This window comes from Branchiostoma lanceolatum, chromosome 4 (genome assembly GCF_035083965.1).
Source record: "Branchiostoma lanceolatum isolate klBraLanc5 chromosome 4, klBraLanc5.hap2, whole genome shotgun sequence".
NCBI classification, from domain to species: domain Eukaryota; kingdom Metazoa; phylum Chordata; class Leptocardii; order Amphioxiformes; family Branchiostomatidae; genus Branchiostoma; species Branchiostoma lanceolatum.
The window spans coordinates 26,927,908-26,949,341 of record NC_089725.1 but is presented as its reverse complement, the minus strand read 5'-3'; the positions used below and the strand labels follow the sequence as shown (position 1 = coordinate 26,949,341).

Below are 21,434 nucleotides of genomic sequence, written 5' to 3'. Positions count from 1 at the left end.
AAGGATATACTGTACTCTATCTACCCAGCCCCCCCCCCCCCCCCCCAAACACATTCCGACGCACACCAAGGCCGGGGCCTGACAGTCGTCGCGTTGAACGACATGTAACTTTGTTCGTTCCTGGAATGTTTTCAAAACAACCGCAGCTTCCTGTGGACGCTCTCGCCCCGGGCAGCGGCACAATCTCAGTCTTATTCCCAAGTAATTGAAAAGTAATGATCACATTACGATCAACTCAATTCCAACAACTCTTAGTATTACAAGAATCCAACGTTATCTAACTCGGCTTGGGTAGAATTACGACGTACGTGACATGCCCTTTCGTTTCCTAGTGTTATTGCGTCATCAGTGCCATTATCGTTGATCTACAAACTGATAAAGTAAATGCTGCAAATCTTTTCCAGCGTCCGATGTCCAACAATATCATACGAAGGGCCTTTATCCATTTCATATTGATCTTGACAGTTTCAAAAGAGCGTCCATTATGATTATAGGACCAATGGAACATCATGGACGGATCGTTATCAATCGTACAGAACGTGAAATTCGCAACATGATCGGTTATCTACCTCCAGATAACATCGTTTCGCCACGGGCAGACGTTGTTCACAAGTCATGGAAGGTCACATGTATGACGTCGTAGTGCATTTATCATTTCAAAGCTTTGCAGGCACTTCATAAGGCTCGACGCGCCCTCCTCCCCTTATCTCAGCAAATCTGCAACTTCCAGGCAAATAACGACGCCCAAATCTTTGTCGTTTTTGTGTTGATGGTTTGCAGCAGTCAAAGGTCACAAAAACACGTACACAGCAATGCCCAATCTGTTACCTACCATATCAGATCTTACCACAAACATTGTATAACCATTTAGTCAGGTACAGCCGGAAGCACTAACCCAAGTTGTGCATGGCCAGACTGAGGAGTCGGGCACGCACAGACGGACGTCTTGTGAGGCGTGAGACCACGGGCCACGAGTTCTGTTTTTGTTTGGTACAAAACTTGACTACCGTCAGAGATGAAAGGATCTGTTGCGGCCGATGAGAACACAGATAAGGACACAAAGGGCTGGTTTCGGAACCGACAGGCCAAAGGAAAACTAAAGTATCCTGGTAGTCTTCCGTATGAATCAAGTCATGTAGGATTCAAAATGTACAATTCCGGCCGATGAGAACACCGATAAGGACACGGAAAGAACAAAGAGCTGGTTTCGGAAGCGACAGGCCAGAGGAATACTTTAGTATCCTGGTAGTCTTCCCTATGAATCAAGTCATGTAGGATTCAAAATGGTCAGTATGAGATGGTACCCCAAATCAACGTCAACAATGACTGATTGCATATATCGTCGTGGAAAGACTGCAAATATGTCTCATCGGCGGCAACAACGTAACTTCCTCAGCTCGGGTGCCTTACGTTATTTGGGACGTTTCATCCAATCAGAAATGTACAAGAGTACGCCGAAGACCAGCCATTCCATACCAACTGCACCACGAACAGTTTCTATCAATGGTTGTAACATCACATTTACAAACAGCATCTAAACCCTAGAAATTGTTAGTCTCTACAAGCCTTGAATCCGTGGGTTGATGGAAAATAGGCCAAATAGGTTGAATTAATTGTCAGAAACTAACGGAACATGGAGTTTCCATTACCATTAAACATGTTCTACTTCTACAATGCAGCGCAAGCTCAATCCCCCTTCCAAGTATGCACGTTTTGGCCGATTTCTACAACCATTTTTCAATTCGACCGAGCAAAGATATATCTAGACTCATTATTCTGGAGCGATGATCATGAAGACACCATCATGTCAACCATGGGCCGGAACGATTGAGCAGAATTTTATGACGCTTTTCCCCAGTGTCGGCGTGCGCGCGGGAATTGGCGTAATTGCGGCTTAATGATGCAGCCGGGAACATCATTACACATTACTCCCCGGTCCGAGCAGTCAGGCGTGGACGCCGTATTGTAAACTCTGCGCGCAGGTTTTCCCAACGGGGAATATGAGTTAGTCGGTCATTGACTCTGGTTGGCAGTTTGAGTAGTAGATGAAATAACAATTGGTCGGGTCGGATGCCCCCCCCCCCCAATTTGCCTTTTATTGACAAGAAACGTCTACTGGAACAATATACACACACAAAAAAATCCATTTTTGACATCCTACGTACACGCAGAGAGACAATCAATTTAGGGAAAGAAAAATAGGAAGTCCTTGATTACGCCACCTACCGCCTATGATATGAAGAGCACGCCTGGGACGACATTCGCCAGCAACAAACAACACACAGGCACAGGCTAGGAGGTAGGTCTAACTGCCCAACAAGGTATAGCACTGACGTAGTTTCAAGTGAAAATCAAAAGTGCTTCAAAAGGAGTATCCACAATGATAGAAATGCCCAACACACCACAGAGGAAGCCTGGCGGAGTGTTGCGCCCACCTGTAAAGGATACTTAAAGTCTCCGAGTAAAGGCTAGACGTTGTTCTTGTTACTGGTCCAGACCAGAGACTGCCTGCTGACACCTTTCCTTTAGTTATGTCTGGCATCCACGGACTCCTTGATTTACGGGAGCGTTGACCTTTAAGGCGCTCATATTGCCTTGGCCTTACTGAAACGCTTGAGTGATACAACTGTAAAGATTCCGATGGTGCCGATTAGATGGGGAGGCTCAAGTTATTGTCAACTTGTGATTTACAATCTTATACACAAGTACGGAAAATGTAGTGTTCCACCCTCTCTATGACGAGTACACACAAAAAATAAACCGACGGCCAGGGTCCTTCAACCGTTTTCGATCCATGGTTTTCTTGAAACACGCCTCTTGTGACTAGCCTCCGTTGCTGATAGTTACGGGCTGGCTGCAAAAAGTGTATTATTTAGCCCCCCAAAAAGCCGGCTCAGAGCCTGCAACGGAGGCTATCTTGTGACGACAAGTTATGTTGTACGCAATCTACTCCTCGGTATTTTATGGGATATCCGACTTCCAATGCATACCTTTTCCTCAATTTGCATCGAACTGACAGGTTGGTAGTGCCAAGATAAAACACCACGAGAACAACCTAGTTAAAAGGGCACCATTCAATCCAGAGTCGTTTCTAGGTATAGACGTAGGAAGATGTTTAAATAGGTCTCTATCGACATGTCACGCTGCACCCTAAAGTGTTCTGCCTTTTGACCCATCTTGCTCCGCAGTAATGGAAATTTGATGCAACAAAGTCGGGGATGTTCATTAATGCCACACCAAGTAGCCTGGGTGCCATCCTACACTCGCTTCCCTCTTTGAGGGAAGCGAGTGTAGGAGCCCCGGTAGAAATAGGATGGCACCCAGTCTAACACCAAGGACAGAACAAGCTTGAGCCAGTAGAATCCACCGGCCTCCCCTGGCGACCGGCCAGCCCGGCGCGCCCCTCCTGGGACCTGCCCTCTCCCAAGGCCACCGACGCGTCCCGACGGTTTGTCCGCTGTGAAGCTGGCGGCACTTTACCTCCCACTGCGCTGCGGCCGCCGCCGAGATCTCTGTTGATGCAAGTGGAAGTGGAACACTTCCTAATGAAGCAGAGCAGCGCCCAGAGAGGAAGTGGGAAAAGCGACAAAGATGCCTTAGAATCTGCTAACAACGGACACAAACCACAGCATGAGCGACAGCTTTGACAGAGGCATGCAAGCCGGCTACAACACGTCTCGACGTACAAGCTCCGTACACCATTATTTACTTCCTCCGTAATCAGCTCCAGGGATCTACGTATCAGCAAACTAAATTAACTACCAGAAGCACTACTAATGCTGTTTGTTCCTATATAACAATCAGCTGCTGTGTGTGTTTTGGAAAACTGCGGCTATGTTTGGATGGTTACGAGCCTTCACATGTAGCGTGTACGTCCCTCGTCAAACCCGCTGTTTTTCCTCCATACATGGCGCCGACGGTTTCTTTCTCCACCACTAAACCTGGTTTTCCTTTTTTGTCTAAAATTTACAAGTGAGTCCACCCGGTGAAAAGGCGACCCGTACGGTTTACGACGTCGACAATGCGACCCCGATACTGACCGGAAGACGATGTCGTCAGAGGGCACGTCACTCGTAAGGTTCGGACAATGGCGGGCGTTCTGTGGAAATTCACCAGTTTTACAGGGCCGTTTTTCAGAAGCAAATTCGATGCTAGATTCCGTCTGTAAAAGCACAACCGCCTGTCCTTCAGAGAAAGCAGATGTCTACCTTTTTTCTTTGACCTCCAACAGTATTGGTCTCAACCCGCACCGCTTGGCTATTGCCGGGGTTGGAGACATACAGTATGTCACTTTCCTCAGGACGTCAACGTACGTGTGTTCGGGTCCAGTTTTATGGTTACTTAATGACGCAGGTTCCTTTCTTTCTTTGCTACGTAAACTGTGGTATTCACCTTTATATGTTTTGATCGTGTGGTATCGCCATGATTTCTTTCCGGGCTAGACGCTGGTCCTTAGTAAGTACCTGTTCCTCCCGTAGTTACAGCAGTCCCCATCCTAGGAATCTAGCAAACGCACGACCAAGGGGACTGGGCTTCGCGGTGTGGCCCCAGTGCGGTAACTACTTTAGTTTTAGGTTTTTGATTCATTGGTTCATTAGCTGGTGTGGGCACATCGCAAGCTTTACTCGTGCTATAAATACTGTTAACATCGCGTCAGGGCAAAGTCCGCGGCGACCTCGCTACCAGACACAATGGTGAGTTTACTAACTAACAGCCCTATTAGGAATCAAGGTAAATAAAGGGAATCAAATACCTGATATCGACGTTTGTCGGGTGAGTCACCCTGATGTTCTGCGTCATAAACAAAGGTAAACTACCGCGCTAAAACCACACGGCACTGTGTACGGGTTTTACTCAAATAGCCAACTCCATATTGGCATATATATCATTAGTAGTATTTAGTGAACAGCCTTCGGTGTTAGGAGATTCCCGTTAATCCGCCAGGTTTAGAGACAGAAGCTAGTCTCGGCAAGACAATCTCTGTAGGTTTGCGTCAGTCGGATAGAGACGGAGAACAGGTAACTAACCCCTGAGTTCGACGTCGACTTACGTGTACGTCAGAGCCGTTAACAACCCAGCCACAGCCTGTATATCGATCTGACTGCGGGGCAGAGCCCTACAAGCACTTGATCAGCTAATAAATGAGTTACCTAGGTATTCAAACAGATTGATCACCCACCCAGCTTTGGCCACATATCGTTACATTCATATCAAGATAAAGTGCCTATGTAGCTACATCATCTATCGACTTCAAACAAGCAGAAATCAATTACGTGAACAGCGCTGAACTCGAACCAACCTTTCTGGACTGTGTTCTCTGGAATGCCCTGACCAATGTTACCGACGTTGTCTGGCCCAGGCAAACATCTCGACTGTTACATTCCATTCCTTTGTGTAGTAAGGAAAATATGCCACCGCCGTTTGTCCTGGCAATGCTCCTACAAATGGCCCGGCCTGCGGTCAGGCCCACCCTGTCGACAGTGTTTGGAGTGTGTTTCACGCTGACAGGCGGGCCGACCGACCCAAAAATAATCCGGTCGCCCAAGACGGTTCAGAAATCCGGGTTGATAACGATAACGATTGTATTACGCGGAGTTCAACTGTTAAAACAAGTAGGCGTGTTAGTTTGTGTTCTAAGGTATCACCTCTTTTTAGACAAGGCCTGATATTTCTAGCATCAGGAAATGAAAGGTACGTTTATGCTACAGGCGGGAAACATCACCTACCAGGATGGCTGCATATCTTGTCCATCACCTCACGACGTGTGTAGTCTTGTCTCGATGTAAGCCAGCGGTGTGTGTGCAGGTGCGAGCTACAAACCCGCACGCAGGGAGACAGGAAGGTCTACAGAGAGCACCACGGGCTATCCGCGCGAGGGAAGGTCATGTGGCGTCTGAAAACACTTGTCTCGTCCTGACGTGGAATGGAAATTTCCCATAAAAGGGACGAAGCGATTCGTCTACCGGGCGGCCCCTCTTACTCAGCTATTTCCTGTCCTGGAGAACGCGTCTTCGCGACGACACCACTACCTGCGAGTCAGGTGGAATTCGGATGACTTTTCAACAGCGTCTCAGAAGGGTCTCAATGAGTCGTCCTCAGGAAATGTTTACGTCTGTTTATGAACGCTCACGACACCTCCTGAGTCTCTCTCGTCTGGTCAAGCAGTTCTTCCGCAACTTTTGAGCGTCGCCCATTATTCCACAGGTTATAATTAGCACCAAGCTACAGGCTTTTAATTAGGAAACTCTCCGCCTTGGCTCGGGGCAAGCTGCAGGTGCTGGGTTAGTCCAGGCTTGACCTGGCAGGTCACATCAACCAAATTGTCACAAATCGTTTCAACTAATGGAGAAACGTATAAACAAGTCTAACTTGATAGACAAACTTACAGACAATGTCTGCTCAAGCGTGATGCAGGTTACCTTGTTAACAAAGGGGGAAGAATAGAGGCTATGCGCACCTGAAGTAACCACAACAGCAAAGAAGCACGCTAAGACATCTCCCCAGAAACAAAAGGTCGATTCTCACTCACTGATCTTGGTGACACATGTGGCGTCACGTGTATGGAGAAACCTGTCAGTGACGAGAAGAAGCATGCTTGCTTTAGAACACGTCAGGCACCAAGGACGTTTCGTTTCGTTTAGTTGGACAGGTGATAGCCATAAGACAGTATCGCCAGGCAACAACGAAGGGTGCGTTGTGAAGATACAGGGGTGGGAGGGGGGCAGGTGTCCCACACCGCAGTGCACCTTCGTTAGGCAGGACAGCCGCTTTGTGTTTATCATCATCGGACCAGGGGCTAATTGGAAATGATCGGCTGGTTCTGATCGGTGTTACTGTTTGCACATGCAATCGGCATCGACTGATGGAAGATATTTTGATAATTATCGTTATCTCCGTTGCGGGGGCTAATATGTCTATTTGGCGGAACTGTTGATCATCAAGTCTGTCAGCGGAAGCCGTGATGTGGGATGAGGATTCTGGGCGGCCATTACAAAGCCTCGCCTCTCCCCGGCTCATGCGGGGATGATAAATCAGAATAAAAGTCACAATTACGCACGGACTGGAGATGAAAGCTGATATCCGATTCCCAAATCACAGACTAGTGAACAGTTCGTAACACACGCGGGGAGATTAGGCACATCACAGCCGTGTGATCAACGGATAGGACGGAATCGTTTCCTACGGGTGATTTACAGTGGCAAACATTTTCTTCCTCTCCAACTTCGCCGAACACTTTATGGCTCCCAAACCCTTTCATGTTGGGTAATGGACGAAAAATACGCCTGACGTGATCTGACAAGTAGGAAAAATATTCACTAAATATCAAACAGTTGACGTCCAGGCGGGAATGAATCGCTCCACAACTTGTACGACTACAGAGCGTTGGGACAATCCACAGAGACGATTCTTCTATACTCCACTGTACTCTACACTACCCAAAGCACAGACGAGTGCTAACAGATTCCTACCGCACTAAATCTATGACATTCCTGTGTAACTGCACAGTACATACCTGAAGCGTTTACCTTGCCGTAAGGGTCTGACCGCAACTATTGCTATTAGTCTACGTTCTATCGCTTTGAAAGCTGCGCGCTAAACTTCCCGAAACAAGCACTCGCGCCACTGTTTGCGACCGATCAAGACGAAAATGGTTAACAACAGTTCTCAAAGGCTCATTTAGCTGATAAGGTCGGCAAGCAAGAACAACACGTGGTCTCTTGGACAAATAAATCGCATGACGCAATTACCAAAGTGACTTAAATAATCGTCTCGCAGCATAACTTTAAAAATAGAGGTTTTCCGGTGCCACGTCTCCGAAAAGTCTCCGAAAAGTCTTAAGAAGAGGTGCTCGAGACTTTCTCGTGATACTTGAGGCTCGGTTGCTACCTTAACTTAAGTTTCGACGCGATGACAAACCGCCACGAACCCCCATCTCAGCATCTCTTATCTAATCGTAACTACCCACTACAGCGTAACGATTTCTGTTTGGCTGACCCAAGAGGTGGCAACTCACCGCATCAAGCCTGATTGAAAAGGGAGCAGACAAACAAATGTATCCATCAAGTCCGGCCAGGTATTCAGCCGTGTGCCCAGTAGGCCATCTTGGGTTACAGATTAATCAGTACCTGGGACAATTCTGTTAGTGCTTGATTAAGTCGTACGTGTCAGCGAGGTGGGAGGGGGTAAACACGGAGGACTCAACGACACAATAGTTAAAATCGAGCGGTGTCAGCAACCCAATAGACACTCCAGTGGTGCATGCTACCCTACGTGCCGGGAGGCCGAACGTTCCTGCATCCCATCAGGGTGTTCTGTAATAGGAATCACAATGTGCGAGGCGCAGAAATTCCGATCTGTCAGAGGTGCTTGTTTGGTAGGGTCAGGTCAGCGGCAGCGAGGCGGATGTAGAGTGCGACATCATTGTATCCTACATCTGCCAGGAGAGAACTACATAATGAATGCCCCTTCACGCTGCCGTTACAGTCTAATTTTCCCATAATTAAAGTAAGGTTGGCTGGACTCCACTGGGTCCTGTCGGGTGTCAGAAAAACATGGCAAACCCCCGTGCTTCTTCTCACACGAGGGCGTCCACGGCCGACCTGCAGTGTTTGCTAACGGGGCAGGGTCTCTAGGTGACTGAAAGGAGACACTCCGCCTAACCAAAGCCTGTCAGTAAAGGAAGGCGCAAACGCGTAAAATCCCGCATTTTCCGACTGATCCCTTCGGTGAAAAGGAACCAGCAGCCGGGATTTTACTGGAAGTTTGCAGAGGACCACTCGGTGTTGTTAGAGCAGCAAACGACGTCACCGTTAGTGCAGTACCCAAACACCCAAATGTACCGTAGCTTGATCTATGTTAGGGCACATGCAAAGAAACACCCCAACAAAAGCTACCAAATCGGTAATGTTCTGCACAAATCGCGAATTTTCCGACAGATTAAACTATACCCTGTTTCAACAAGTTGTTGTGATTGCATCAACCGCAGCACGGCATTTGCGGACGCCAGTTCGACACGCTTTGCCAACTAATGCACCAGACGACAGAAGTGTGACAAGCCATATTCATAACACGAACCCACGGTCGTCTGTCTTACACGACTGGTCGGTTTTGATGAATGATTCCTACCAGAAACAAGGTTTACAAACAGCTATCCTCATTACCTGTGCGCAGTGTTTGCCCTGCCACATCAAACGATAAACAGAGCGATTCGCCCTGTGAAAACGGGCACCACAGTGGGTTACTGAAGCATTCTAACTTCTCTGTTATCGGAGAGTACCCGTCGAAAGATCTCTGTACAGACCGATGATTGACAACAAACAAGTGTAGAGAGCTCAGTGGAACTTGAAGTAAAGACAGGTACTGTCTTGTGGCGTGCGGGCAACAGGTATCTAGCAAACAGTTCCCGGCGGTGACTTGCTGATGTTGTAATGGCGGAAGACCCCTGACCTTTGAGACACACCATCCCGGTACCGCTAAGTACTACGGCGTCGATGTCCCGCAGGACCTATCTACAGAAATGTAAAACCTCACCTGTGGCATGGAGGGCAGCACGGAACCGAAACCGTCGGTCCACAGCGTCCCGCAAGGCCGTACGGCTATCAGGCAGAGGGCCCTGCCTTGGTCTGCGCCCTTGGTGTGTGTGCCGGGGTTATCCGATCCTCAGGTGTTGTAGCGCACGGGCTGCCACTGTTGTCCCGACTCTGGCACAACACGTGTGGGTCATTAGTAAATATATGCACCCCTTGACCCTTGCTTGTCGACGGATAGGTATCTCATAGATTTTCAATCATATGCGTCCGAACGCAAACAATCCGACCAGGGAAGCCGGAGCACTGGAGCTGGGGCTGTGAGAACGCAGTTCCTCCGCCGTGCGACACGATCTACTTACTTCACGCAGGTGTGCAGAGGGCAGTTGCTGAACGGGGGTGGACATCGCCGTGCGTGGCTTGATACCTGATCCATCCACGGTGTTTGTTTAGGTTTCCCCGAAGAGAACAGCAAGTCGTGGGCGCCGTGACGTGCGAGTGTCGTAGGCATTGACGGGAGCCTCCAGGTGGCGCGAGATGCTCACCGGCCGACGGTCCAATCACATGTCTGAGTGTACCCCGGCATAATTCACAAGAAAGCCTCCCACCAAGCGGAATCGACGAAAGGTGGCTGTTTTCAAAACAAAGCCGCCCGCGGTTTTTCCATGAAAAATTGTTGTTAAAGACCATATGCCGAGGTAAGACCTATCGAATCTCTTCGAAGAGATCTCGAGAGAAGAAACTACGGGTCCATAGACAGTATCAGCTTGTGTGGTTCTATTAAAGGGTTGGCAGGCAGGCATGCGTCATGTCAAACTCCGTCGTACTGGGCTGGAATCCAACTCCTTATCACAGAAATGCGTCGCACCTCCCTCCAAAAACACATAGTTAAGACCCTCCCCAACTGAAGCACGCGAAACGCCCACCGTGGGCCCACCGTAAACGGCCAAATGTCATCAGACAGGTCATCTGACAACCAAAACTACAGGGTTGGGTTCAAAGGACACGATGTCTTCCAACTTTTATGCACCGGAGTGTTCCACAGTTACTGATCTCGCAGCTTTCGGCGTCTTAACCAGATCATCCGTTGTCCGTCTAAAACCCAGCGTAGCGTCCTTTCAGCGAACAGCACCCAAATTCTTACACTACCATACACCGACATAAATGTTTTTGTCAGTTTGCGAGAAAAGCTATGGAAACCCGAAAAAACAGCGTACATTGTTTTGCTCTAACAAATGAATCGCGTCCTCCCCACAGCCAAGACATTTCAATTAAATGGTCTTCTCAGAACAGCGTCATTGCGATGCATGTCTGGAAACGAGCGGGGGCCGAGGCTGATTCTGATTAGGGCACCATGGCTACAGTTGTTTACTACAAATCAAAATTGTCAAAGACAAAGCCCTTGTACAAGTTGTAGGCAAACAACGGCGTGGTTTAAGTGTACACTCAAGGGATGAAGCCTGAAAATGATGCGAATACACGGGCAAAATGTCTGATTATCGCTGTACGTAGGGCGAACGCGGCTTCGCCTTGACCCCTAGTCCCTACCGCCCGGGGGAAAGCTTAGCACAACGATAAGTATCTTGGCTTTTGGACAGAAATTACGGGAGGAACTCGGAAAACTTACCGTGGAATAGGAACTCCTGCATACAGTCCCGGGTCCAAGCGACTGGAGTTCTGATGTCCGGCGTCGGTTTCCTGCGTCGTTGAGTCATTGGACGAGGCGACGTCCTGGGAAATCGCCGGCACAACGCATGGGACAAGGGCCTCCACTTCTCTCGGCTGTCAGACCAACTTGTGTGTGACGGAAAGCGGCCTCAGGTCCTGCTGGAGTACGGATATTCACGATGACGAACACGGAGGGTTAGAGAAGCGAGGAATATCGCGGTCATGCCCGTCGCCCTTTAGTCTCTGTCGCACTCGGTTGCCTGCGGGATGAGGACCGTTAACTGCCGACCACTGACCAGGCCTTTCCGTCCGTCCGACTCGTCCCTACAAATCCCAAACTGTGGTCGCGGCCTCGCAGATGCCAACCGGACCGTTCCGAAAACTTCAATCTCGCGGGAACCTTTGAGGTGTGGCCAGTAAATGCGGCAATCTGCAGACCACCACAGCCAACCGTGAGACCATTATGGTGTTTGATTTACACTGGCTTGCGTCAAGGGCTCTTGAACATTTCCTGTTGGGATCGCGTAACCTCTCCGCGAAGGGGACCACTTCCTGACTGAAAGGGCTGATGGGACGACGGGGAAGCGGGCCGTATGTGGTCACATGTGTATTCCGCAGTGTATTGCGGGCCAGTCCACCGCCCGGAATGTGTGCCGATTGTCTGATGACTGACTCAGATCGCTATCTGGTTTCATATTCACCTGTTAATCATCGAGTGGCTCCTAATCCTCGGGTAAACACTGTCTGCAACCTGCAGGGTCTAAAATAATTCTAATGAGGTCTTCAAGACAAACTTCAGCGGGGAAACTACCAACTAAGGAAAACAATAAGAGTGTTACTTACTATGTAGAAGGTAACCAATTGGCTACAGGCCTGTGTACACGTGTATGAAGTTGACTATTGTTCCCACCATGTGGAACCTGTCATCCTGGTAGGAGATGTGCGGAGATAAGTGTGAAGCTGCCAGAGGCATCCCAATTATCAATTGCTGCTGCAACAATGAACTTTTCTCTCCAGCTCTACGTGACTGTTCGCATGCCTCTCAAGGGGAAGGGTAGAGTTTTGGTCAGAGCAAGGGGGTTTAATCAGATTTTAAACCTCCTTGGTTAGAGCTTCAGTTTTAAGTATTACTTTAAATCTCCGAGCAGGTGTATCGTCAGGCTTGTCTTGTGGGTCTTTTCTGTCTCTCTTAGTAAATGCACTCTGTTCTATATGTTGTTTTCTGTCAAGACAGGTAGGCTATTCCTGGCAACCGATTGGCTAGTAGTACTGGGTAAAACTGCTCACCGGTTGGCTAGTACTGGCTAAAACTAGTACATGTAGTAGTCATTGCCTTCTTCCTTCGAGGACAAGTTGCTGACAACTCAACAGAACTGCCCGACATGACAGCACAACTAAAGAACACAAATCAACAGGTGTTCCACCAGGTACCAACAATGAGATAACAGGCAATCAAACCCATTATACTCTATCTGACAAATTCTTTTCATCATTGCGCAACTGTCGCATCTCCCTCCTCCCTCACCAAACATCCCGGAAAGATCAAAGCCTCCCATAAGTAATCACCTGGGTCAATACATTTGCATGTCCTTTGATTCATTTCCACATATTGACACAGCACGGCACACTTCCTCGGGAGATTGGACCAGCTAGCTATATCCTCTGTACGTCCCATCACTGGCACAGATTCACAGGAATCCGCGGAATCCGGCAGATTCCACAGTAAGTGCATTCCTTCATCAGCGCACAGATAGCCAGTGAAAGTTCCGAAACAGGAATTCTGTCTGGGTGCCTGCAGGTTTTCATCCCAAGTTGAAAGGGTGCAGATGTGGAACAGTACACAAGATATTTCTTTTCCACCAGCAAGCAGGCAGACTGACAAACAAGTGGAAGGTGGCACAAGATATTTATTGTCAACAAATAACTGGACAATCAAACAGTATATATAAACAAAAATTTCATAGAATTACATAATCTGTAATAATTTTCATATGAGAGTACAAAAATAACAGCAATATAATAAAAAGTTTCATATAGTACATGACCAAGCGTTAAGAGTTGCACAAAGAATTGATGAATGAAACACCAGAAATCACCAAGTTTTATATTTTCAAAATCAATTTACACACTGTACATCAAATTCAAATTTGATATTGCAAGTGATACCCCTGTGTATATATAATGGTCTCTTCCAGCCACATCATACATATCTCAGTTCAAGCCGGTTGCATTGGGTGAAACATCTGTGATAATATCACTAACTGTTTGGAAATGTTACTATATCCCATGCCAATCTATTGAGTCCAATATATTATACATATAGTGATGTACAGTCAAATTTGTACAAGTGACCACATCCACATAAGGACCACCTGGCCACGGTCATTTTTCCTGTCCATAGTGACCACCTGTCCACAAAGACCAGGTATTATCAGCCCCCTGAGTGGTCTTCTAGGGCAGTTTTGACTGTATGTGACAATTGCTATCAAACATGCCGCAATGCAACAGACTTCTGTCTGTTGTGTTGGAAGATACCAATGGTAAACTAGGGGTGTGACAACAGCAACATAGAAAGTGTATATTCAATGCATAGAAAATCAATCAAGAAGCCCCCAAAATACATCCAATAGAATGATGTTCTTTTCTGACATCATAAATATAACTACATCATGATCACATCTTTCTATTTTCCCTTTCTGAGCCACACTAGACTTAGGAGTAGTTGGACTCAGCCATAGGGATATTGCACTTCCTGTGGAATTCCAAGACTTTGGGTCCTTTAAATCTTCTGTCATGTCAAATTCATCTCATCGGGAGGGCGTGAAAGTGGGGTCTGCAGTTCAAGTTCCCATACAATTTTTCTCACCAGAATACAGGCCTCTTGATTTTTATGTGTCACAAGAATTATGTATGGTTATAAATTTTCCCATGATTTCGTGATATGTCATGATCGTGCGGCTTGGCCAAGACTTCTATGTTTCCAAGAACTCCAGTTTTGCAGACTGAGACAATTAAGACAGTTTCAAGAGCAGGCTAGCTTATGTCTTAAAGGCACTTTAATCGTGAGGCCCCATGGTCTGCTGCAGCTGCTCTAAGACGCCTTACATGGTGTGGTTTGGTTGCGAGGAGACAGCCTGACAAGACAGCAGGTCCAGAGAGTAGGCTATGTTGTGTCTTCCAGGGTTTTTGTGAGGTCCCACAGTCTGATGAAGCCGTCATCACTACAGCTCACAACATGATGGAGGAGTGTCTGTGAAAAAGACATCGAAACAGTCAAAAGTTGTAGCCTGATACATTAGCTTTGGGGCAAGTTGCACTCTGATACATTAATTAGCCTTTGGAATAGACAGTTATACTGTAAATCATAAAACGTTCAATTTTTTTTTTTTTCAGCAGTTTTTGCTGGACCTATCCAAAGCGAATTCATGACACTGAATATAACTCCCTTGCATGACTACTGTACTACAGAGTTGTTTCAACTGCAAATTCAAACATCGCGAAAACCTCTTTCCTCCTAAAAGTAAATGAATTTACAGCAGTTTTAAAAATCTTTCATATTTCAACTGCTATATATGTATAAATCTACATGTTTCATAAAATGACTCATGTCATGCTCATGCTCATATATTGTAATGTATTTTTTCCTAAGGCAAGCTAAAAGTGGACTGAAATAAAGGTCAACTCAACCAGCAATGATCTTTGAAGACTAATTCAAAACAGCGTAAAAACTTAATAAGCAAAACAGGTCATTTTCTGAAAATCAACAAGGACATAAGGATTTAACAACCCAAGGGCGAGCAGATAACATTACAACTGCCAGAAAATTACTTCCTTCCCTTTCACAACCCCGAGAGCATACCACACCTCACTACACCACAATTCCACCCTCCAAGCTCTGTTAAACGGATATCTACCGTATCCATCGTTGAGGCACATCTAACTACTGTTTTGTAACAACGTTGGGATTAGTACAGGTCGTAGGGACTTGGCCTGACCAAATCTCCTGAATTGTTTCCTTGTTATCTATAGTTGATAAGTGCGTAAGACAGTCTATCCCCACAGCAACCCAAGCATGGGGAATCAGGTTACCATTGGAAGGAAAAAAATGGGCTGCTGAACTATACTTTAAGTCTTTTGTTTTTCTGGCAAATCTACTGCATACCCAATACTGAGAGGTCAGCAGGAATGCATGGGAGAACTATGCCAGGTAGATAACATAGACGCAGGTATTTTTTGTTGAGATAAAACATTCCAACAGGTGTCATCAGATACCCCGCCGGGTGACAACTTTGATGTTCCGACTGGCCTGCGCCATCTCATCATCAAAAACTCTTCTGCATATTAGAGCGAAGGCATTTTTCACGCTTCAGGGCACGACGGCGTAAACAGAACAAATTCTGTATTCTCAACAGGACCTGCAGCTGATTGTCCTTATAGATATGTCCTGGCTCTGGAATAGCTAGCTTCGGGTTGTAGCAATACATATGTGGACAGTTGTATGATGATGATGATGATGTATAATACAATCAAACCTGTACAAGTGACCACCTCTACATATGGACCACCTGGATTTTTCCCATTGACACAAGAATTAAGAATCCTGCCTATTACCTATAGTGACCACCTGTCTACATAAACCAGATTTCTATCAGTCCCCTGAGTGGTCTTCTTGGGCAGTTTTGACTGTATGTGGAAAGTTTGTGTAATATGTAAAAAATACCAAGCATTCATCCTGCTCACACAGAAGTGAGTTAGGAACCATGACAAGTAATCTCTCCATGTTGCTACTTGTGCGATATTACTTCCCATGAGGCTGATCATGTTAAACAGGCCCCCTGAAAAGTCCAACAACACTCATTTACTGAGCTAGCGGCTGGGGGAGAATGTACCTTAAGGTAATGTGCTGAGAGAGAAAACATCTCTGGCTGTTCCAGGTGGTGCGATGCTGGGCTGGAATGTGATTTCTCCATGGCCACCAAAGATCTTCCTGTTTTGCGCTCCCCTTTACAAAGGCCAAACCGATTATGGCTGGTGTCGAGATATTCTTTCTCCCATGTCCGGCACAGTGGAGCTCTGTTCTGAAACATGATCTGATCCCAAATCCTCTCACAACCCAAAAGAACAATTTTCCTCTTCACCACTCCAATTGAATTAGACCTCATGAGGACTTTAAGGGGATTTGCCATCTCTTATTAATGCTTGGATTAAATTCAATGGAAACTGTGTCCAACCCCGTCGAACATCAAAGCGCGGGGGTGCCTTTCACAGAGGGAACGTTGGATGTCTCAATTGGTTTGCCACCAAAGAGATGTCAGGGAGAAAAAGACGTCAGAACTATGCGCCCTTGGAGAACATCTGTGCCATCCAATAAAAGCTGGAAATCAGGTCCTTCCCAAAGAGTGCTGCTTCCATTGGCATCCTTACACGAGCAGCATCTGCACAGGTAATCCTCCAACACCTGTGTTTTGTTTGCAGGCCGTTGTGTCCTGAATGGGCAGCACAAAACCAGCCAGGTGTGTGCCGGTTCTGAATGGACAATGAACACATGGGATACCCGTGGTGAGAAAATTCCTCCCCCACTGAACCACCATTGTTGGGTAAGGACTTGGTCCCCTTCTCAGGGTGCCTGCGGACTGAAGGTTACCCAACCTGCTGGATCTAATGATAGGGACCGTGGTGAGGGAAAATATGGGCACAAAAGGATGGGGGTGGGCTCCCTTTTTCTCCTGCTTCAGAGCCGTATCCGAGAAACTGCTGCTTCCACGGAAACATTCCAAGACATTAAATGTTACAGTCCTTAAAGATGGGCTGAAAGTACAAGATAAAAGGGGCCGTGATTGGTTGAGAACTACCACCAGGAAACCCTCTTGTATGCAGTGACCTTGCCTGGATGCCCGGCTGGTGGGCAAACTGTAGAAACATCTATAATCTGCACACAAGGATGAACCACCCTTCCCAATAAATGCGCCCTCTAAAGTGACTCTGTCACCTTCCAACATTCCAGCGCTACAAGTGATTGAACAAGGTCACCTGAATCTTCCCTCTAAGTGCCTTGACCCACCAATTGGGTCGTCTGAAGACTTTGCACCCTACTTGTCCTTTCGCTGAATGGAAGATATACAAGGCCTCGGTGTTGCGACAGTTAAGTTCAGATGTGGCAAATCATGACAAATTTGTCTACGTGGATGGGAGGGGGCCGTGTCTGACTCCAATGAAGGAGGGCCTGCATGCCCCTTTTACGTAGAGCGTAATCGGCCGTTTTAATTTTACGTAGAGCGTTGCCGACCACTCCATAATTTAGCGTAGAGCGTAGGGGAGGCTTTCTGAATTTAGCGTATTACGTAGCCGGCCCTCCGAATTTAGTGTAGAGCGTTGTTGGGACCCCCCCATGCAGGCCCTCATGAAGGGGCAGAGCAACAGCTTGAGGTCGACTGACATACACAGCACTGGTTCCATCCTGCTGGGAACAGGCATTCTTCATGTAGAGATCACAACCCTGATGTAACTTATAAATCACTGCAACCCTTCCTGGTACAACATACCTTAAGTCTCTTATCCTCCGATGCTGTGGAACTTAATTGCAAAATGTTACAACTGTACGGTTACAAGAAAGGGTCATCTTGAAGTCTCTACCAGACGGCCTGGTCAAGTGGAAAAGGTTATAGAAATCGCTTAATCAGCCAAAATAGGGCAGATATACCAGGTCGAGGTCTTTGAGCTCTGAGAGAAGATCGGTCCCCTTGGCATATCTACCTCATTTGGGCTGATTTCTACAAGTTGTCAACTGTTTCCACTCGAATGGGAGGTGAGGTAAAGACTACAATATAGCCCTTTCTTATAAACTACTACTGTAGTACAGATGTAACATTTTCCACAGCACTTATTTTCATGGGGAAAGAGTCTCCTTTGGGCTATTTCAATAAGCTCAGCATCACTGTCTATAACACTTTTCATTTCAGTCAAGGTGTGAGGAAGGATTCAATATGACAAGCATGGGTCGAACCCAAAGGAATGATTTCTGTGTTAGCTATACTTACTTTCACCTGTCGGATGGGTCCCTTGTGCCCATGAAGGGAGCGCAGACATGTCAGCGTCACCAGGTCCCACTCTTTTATCACTGCATCACTGGGAGGAAAGAGAGAAGAGATGTCACATTTAGAAACAAAAGTTACACTCAATATCTGTTCATCATCATCCTTTTGGGCAAGTTGCCATGACTTTAAGCCCAACTTCTTTTCAAGAGTTCCTGTCTTCCATGATGGCAATTGAGTTAACTTGTTTTATTGAACTCTAGTTAGCAATACCGTGTCTCAGTGCTTGGGGCCTGCTTATCTGATTTATTTACAATTCATTACATGTATCAGTAAATGGCAATGGAATATTTCAGAGTTGGAGATGGTGCATAGTAATGTTGATATACACAATGTACTGTTTATGATTCTTTTGCGTGGTCTGATCGCTGATGAAACTGGTGGAAATTGTGGAAAACAGGACAAAGAACAAGAAGTCGACATGTAAAATGATACAAATACAGCATAGCTATGGCATGGCCATATCCTGACACTGAACACTATTCTAACAAATGCCAGGTAAAAATAGGACTACATTGACATCATAGGTCTGGGTAACAATCGTCAGAAAGCGCTACATCAACACTGTGGACAGTGTTGCAATACTGTCAAAATAACCATTGCCACATATTTCCCTTTCTTTGGAGTATTCATACTATAGAAATCAATAAAAATCCTAACAAAGCACTTCTAAAAACATACAAGAAATACTTTCATGGAGGCAAGGAAAGATAAGCCATGACAGGGTGGCTGTAAGGAATAAAGGGGCATTGCAATTTCACATTGCCAATAGCAACATGTGACATGTTTCCCCTATTGAAATAAGGTATCTGACTATAAATAATATTCCAGCAGATGTTGGGTTAAAATTGTAATGTTTTTTGACTGGCCAAGCCTGCTGTGACAACCACTACCCCAACTGTCAGAGAAGTCTGACCTGTCAGAAAACAAGATTTTCAACCCCAACATCTGCTTGAAGATAAATCTGATTCAGCAGTCTTGAAGAATGCCTCTTAATTCTACCCATTTGTTAGTCATCATCCCTCCTACTTTGTGTTCCCATGTCCGATCCTTGGGGAATGTTTAGGTGAGATTAAAGGGTCGATTCTCGCATTTCACGCCACAGAGCCCGAGAGCCCGGTCCCACTCCCAGGTAGGGCCTGACAGTGTCACAACACCTGTAATTGTTGTGATTGATGTAGTAACAGAGGAAACATTTGTCCAAACATCCAGGTCAGCTCCGGGGCACCCAGATCTCTTTTCACACCTTCTGTCCTGCGACAAAAGGGCGGGTCAAGGTGATCCCATCTCTATTCACGGCGCGGTGAATGGCCCCACCTTCTGCCGGGTTTACAAGTTTAGATAGCATGGCAGGGCGCTCATAAGGGCGCAGCGCCGTGGGGTGGCTGAGATGTAACAGGTGGCAGGAGTACAGGAATCCCCCTGGTTCGGTTCTCGTGTGTAGACATCTTATATCGACTTGAACTGACCGAATGTAAGACGGCAAGGGGCTGATAGAACCTTGGATCTTGCATGTGACCCTCACTTAAAGTCATCATGACATCACTGTAAAGTCTGACACCATTGTGATCATGAGTCAAGACTTTTAATGACTGCAACGTGGCATGTAGATTTTAGATACCTCAAGTGTACAGTCAGCAGTATCAGTTTTGGATCACAAAAAAATGACAGACATAATATAAGAAAACAAGTCTCACTTCTATACGAAGCCAACAAGACAGATTTTGCCAACCAAAATAACACCTGCCTATCTTGGTTATGTGGTTTCTTATCTTTGACTTATCCTTGGCATGCTGAATCAGATGTATCAGCAGTTAAGTTTTCCTGAAGGGCACCACCCGTCCCTCAAGCCGCCCCACATAATAGGGGACACGGTAGGCCACTCCGCCAGGTGGGCCCTATCAGCCATTCCGAGTCTTCGACCCCAAACTTATATTTTGAAGATTTCAACAGCTGGTTGTTATGGTAACAGGAATGCACGATTGTGAAACACCATCTGGAAACACATGTTGCCAGGGGTGGGCTAAAAGAGAGGCAATACTGCCATTGTGCCAGAAGAAATTTCTTGAATACTTTCTAAATCATTCGGAAAAAATTTGCTCCTTTTGTCCGCCCAACGTTATCTCTCTTTTCCACCTGTGACGAATGTAACCCCAAGGATGATGTTTGAAAAAAAGGAAGATTCTCGAACTGAGACGTTGAAGGCTAAACAAGAGGAGAGGTCCAGGTGGGACGTCTCATGCTCGAACCTGAAAAGGGGAAAGGCTATCACAGTAGACTTGTCCTTGCAATTGGATGTAACTTTTGTAACAGGAGTTTGCTTACTGACTTGGTGCCGTGGCCGCAAAGTAGGCCTGCGTGCCACTTAACATGGATGTCTAATTATGTAATACCATTGTCACAACTGTGGAATCCTGAGTGCCGGTCAATGACCCTGATATGTCCGGACATCATTGTCAGTGTTACAACCTCAAGCATGGCTCACAAAAATACTCATCCCAATTTCTAGTGTCGATGTAAGCATACAATTTGAACAGCAAAGGAAATGAAAGTGAGAATGATTCCAAGTTTGCTGTAGTCGTCATCAGACCCCTTTGCGGGCTGGAAAAATGGTAGAAAGCAGCCAAACAGGAAGAATATTTCACCAAAGAAGTTGGCTGGGAATGGCAGTTTGGCCATTTTGGCAGTTTGGTCGATTTCGGCTATTTTTTCAGCCTGCAGATGGGTCTGGTGGAGACTTAGTTTGTTGGCCTTCTGCGCGATCCAGAAATGTTCTTATTGTTTACAACGTCCTTACTTTCCACTTAAGGTCTTAATGGTTGGTATGCCGGATGGCTGCGGACTGGCGATGCGTAATCCTCGGTGTACAAACCGCGCGGAGGACCCAATCTGGCCAGGATTACGGGCCACGAGCTGAGGAAAGACCTCCAGTCACAACACAGCCTTGGACTTGCCTGGTGCTGTCAACACGTTTATGATATGCTTGCGCACTGTTTGGTGATACTGCACGTCTTTCTCACGCACTCATGTCTGAAGGTTGCTGGGTCGGTATTAGGAACACTAGGCATGGTGTGTGGGCTATAATATTCACCGACAAAGTATGGCCAAGTAGCAGGCTAGAAATAACAGGAAAATGAGTCTTGTGGTC

General features: G+C 46.6%; 1 protein-coding gene across 1 annotated transcript in view; it reads right to left on the bottom strand.

Moving 5' to 3' along the window:
- Positions 1-13,084: 13,084 nt before the first annotated feature.
- The window catches only part of LOC136433750 (uncharacterized), a 42,859-nt gene continuing 34,509 nt past the window's right edge, over positions 13,085-21,434 (bottom strand). The window contains exons 18-19 of the mRNA XM_066426238.1: positions 18,233-18,320; positions 13,085-14,445 (exon numbers count right to left, since the gene is read on the bottom strand). Of these exons, the coding sequence (XP_066282335.1) occupies positions 14,359-14,445; positions 18,233-18,320 (175 nt within the window). The 3' untranslated portion in view covers positions 13,085-14,358. The remainder of the gene's footprint in view (positions 14,446-18,232; positions 18,321-21,434) is intronic.